The sequence below is a fragment of the Phytophthora infestans genome, genomic scaffold (genome assembly GCF_000142945.1).
Source record: "Phytophthora infestans T30-4 supercont1.623 genomic scaffold, whole genome shotgun sequence".
Lineage (NCBI taxonomy): Eukaryota > Oomycota > Peronosporomycetes > Peronosporales > Peronosporaceae > Phytophthora > Phytophthora infestans.
This window is the reverse complement of record NW_003303153.1, coordinates 5808-8455: the sequence shown is the minus strand read 5'-3', so window position 1 is coordinate 8455 and position 2648 is coordinate 5808. Positions and strand designations below refer to the sequence as shown.

The window sequence follows — 2648 nt, the reverse complement described above, 5'->3', positions numbered from 1 at the left end:
ATCCGTCTGTCATGATACGGGACTTACAATTCTTTTTCCATCTCATATGTTTCAAGACTCGGGGAGATCCACCGTCCAGAAGTGGAACCATCCTTCTAGTAGTTCTCACAAGTGTCAGATTCCTATCATTTTTTGCGTTCAAAGTCAAAGGATGCGGAATTCCTTCGACCAGTCACCACCGCTCATCTGCTGAGCTGCAGCCAGTCGCTGCAAGAATCGCAGTCCCCAAGTCTTGAAATCCGCACCAAGGCCAGGATACACCTCCTTGCCCGCGAACTTCGCGAAGCCCGGCCAGTCCAGGTCGCGTGGCTTCGGCACCTTGAGTCCGAAGTTTGGTGGCGGCACAAACTGCCCTGCCATGGGTGCGGCCATCCGCTGTTGCATACTCGTCGCGTTCTCCGTCGGTGGCGTCGGCATCTCTGGAGCTGGCGTCGTCTGCGTCGGCGTCCTCATCGACGCATCGAGAGATCCTACTCTCATCCGCCGTGCTCGAGCCTTGATGAAATCAGTAAACGCGCTCGACTCTCCGTACTTGTGTTCGAAGGATGGCATGTCCGTGCGGTGCTGCAGCTGCTTTTGAAGCTCCGCTTGGTCAGCCATAAACTTGGCCTGTTGTTTGGCCATGCCTTCAATGAGACCTTCAAGCTTATCTAGTCGCTCAGAACTTGCGCTAGAGTTCCGGCTTCCCCTTCCTGGAGCATCGGACGCACCTGACTCAGAGTGCGTCCCCTCGAACAACTCAAACGGGTCTGCTGCCACGTTCAGCCCGTGGACATCAGTCTCTTGGACATCGCGCGGGTTTTGTTGCTGTGAGGTGCCGTCGGAACCCGTTGGGCTCATAACCTGTTGGTCGCTTGTGCTCGGCGTGGTAGATTGAAGACTGATTGAATTTAGTTGTTATGTAAAATGCATTCTCTCCTTCGAGAGGTTTCCTAACTGCTCATCCTGTTCACCTTCTCTGCTGACGCTCACCTTCTCATGAATGACGAGATCTTCACCATCTCATCCGCGTGCGTGACTCCTCAGCGTCTCTTGGTCTCATGTAGATCTTTTGTGAGTTCCGACAACCTGCCTTGTACACATGATCTAGACGACCGTCAATCCGGAGCCGACGGAAAAGGTTGCCGAGTGGCGCCGTCCAGAGCTCATTTCCCATTCTCCTCACTCGAGCTCACATCAAACAGCTCTCGTGCATTCGAAGGCTGTCCAAGAACACGCAAGCGCAACATGTTCAGCAGTAGCAAGATCGCCGCCGTGTGCCTCGCCGTCGTGGCGCTAACCAACAGCGCGTATGCTGAGAAGGAGGCCGCCCAGACGTTCGGACTGCTTGGCGCTGGTCTGCACGGTGGTGCGGGACTCTATGGAGCTGGCGCTGCCGGTCTTCATGGTGGAGCCGGCGTTGGTGCTGGTCTGTACGGTCGAGGTGCCGGCTATGGTGGCGTTGGTGCTGGGCTGTACGGTCGAGGCGCCGGATATGGTGGTGCTGGTGCTGGGCTGTTTGGTCGAGGCGCCGGATATGGTGGTGCTGGTGCTGGGCTGTACGGTCGAGGTGCCGGATATGGTGGCGCTGGTGCTGGGCTGTTTGGTCGGGAAGCCGGCTACGGAGGCGCTGGTGCTGGGGTCGGAGCTGGCGTTGGCGGTGCGGGCGTCGGTAACGGATACGGCGGTGTTGGTGTCGGAGGAACTACGGGTGTCGGTGCTGGTGTCGGAGGAACTACGGGTGTCGGTACTGGTGCCGGTGTCGGAGGTGGTGTGAGTGGTAACGTCGGTGCTGGCGTGGGCGTGGGCGGTAATGCTGCTGTCGGCGCTGGTGTGGGCGGGGCTGCGAACGGTGGAGTGAGTGCCAATGCTGGTGTCGGCGCGGGAGTGAGTGGGAACACTGGTGCTGGCGTCGGAGGTGGAGCGAGTGGAGGTGCTAACGGTGGAGTGAGCGCCAATGCTGGTGTCGGAGGTGGTGTCGGCGGATCGGCCGGTGTCGGCGGATCGGTCGGTGTGGGAGGAGCGGCAAGTACTGGTGCGGGTGGAGCTACGACAACGACGGACGGCAGAACTAGCACATCTACGTCGCAGAACGGCGATGACTTTTTGAGTTAGGGAAGCGTGGATCTTCTTTTTTTCTTGTTTCCAGGACTTCACATGAACTTCCAACTCAACTCGAATTGTCATCCCGGGCCCACCACGCATCGAAACGACACTTTTCTCGGAACTGGCGAATAAAAAATAGGTCACCAGATGCGCAAGAGTCTGGGATGACAGAATATCAAAACAATAACAGAATCGTTAGTACTTTTTTTGTCACCAGCGCCCTTTTTCTGTTTTCGCGTACATAATCGAGCATAACTTTATCAATTTATACCATATCGACCGATATCGATTGTCACGATAGTGTACTTTTTTTTAGGCGCACATGATGGTAAAAAGAACGGCCACCTATTTCCCAGCCGTTCTTAAGTTATGCTCTTTTAAAGATTTTACTTTAGAGATGACACACCCTCTCATTTCACTCCATTACATGCTCTTTTTGCTGAATTACGTGGCACAGACGCAGAAAATCATGGTTCGCAAGTCGAACATTTTTGAAGAGCGCATCGAAACGGACATTTTCTTAAAATAACATGGTATACAAAAAGTGCGTTCTTGAGCCTGTA

The 2648-nt window shown here is 54.9% G+C and overlaps 1 protein-coding gene across 1 annotated transcript; it reads left to right on the top strand.

Annotated features, from left to right (window-relative positions):
* Positions 1–1159: 1159 nt before the first annotated feature.
* Positions 1160–2094, top strand: PITG_21884 (ipiB1-like protein; the record flags this gene model as incomplete). The annotated part of the gene is made up of 1 exon (XM_002894706.1): positions 1160–2094. The coding sequence occupies one exon, from the start codon at positions 1228–1230 to the stop codon at positions 2092–2094; it is 867 nt and encodes a 288-aa protein (XP_002894752.1).
* Between the last annotated feature and the right edge of the window lie 554 nt (positions 2095–2648).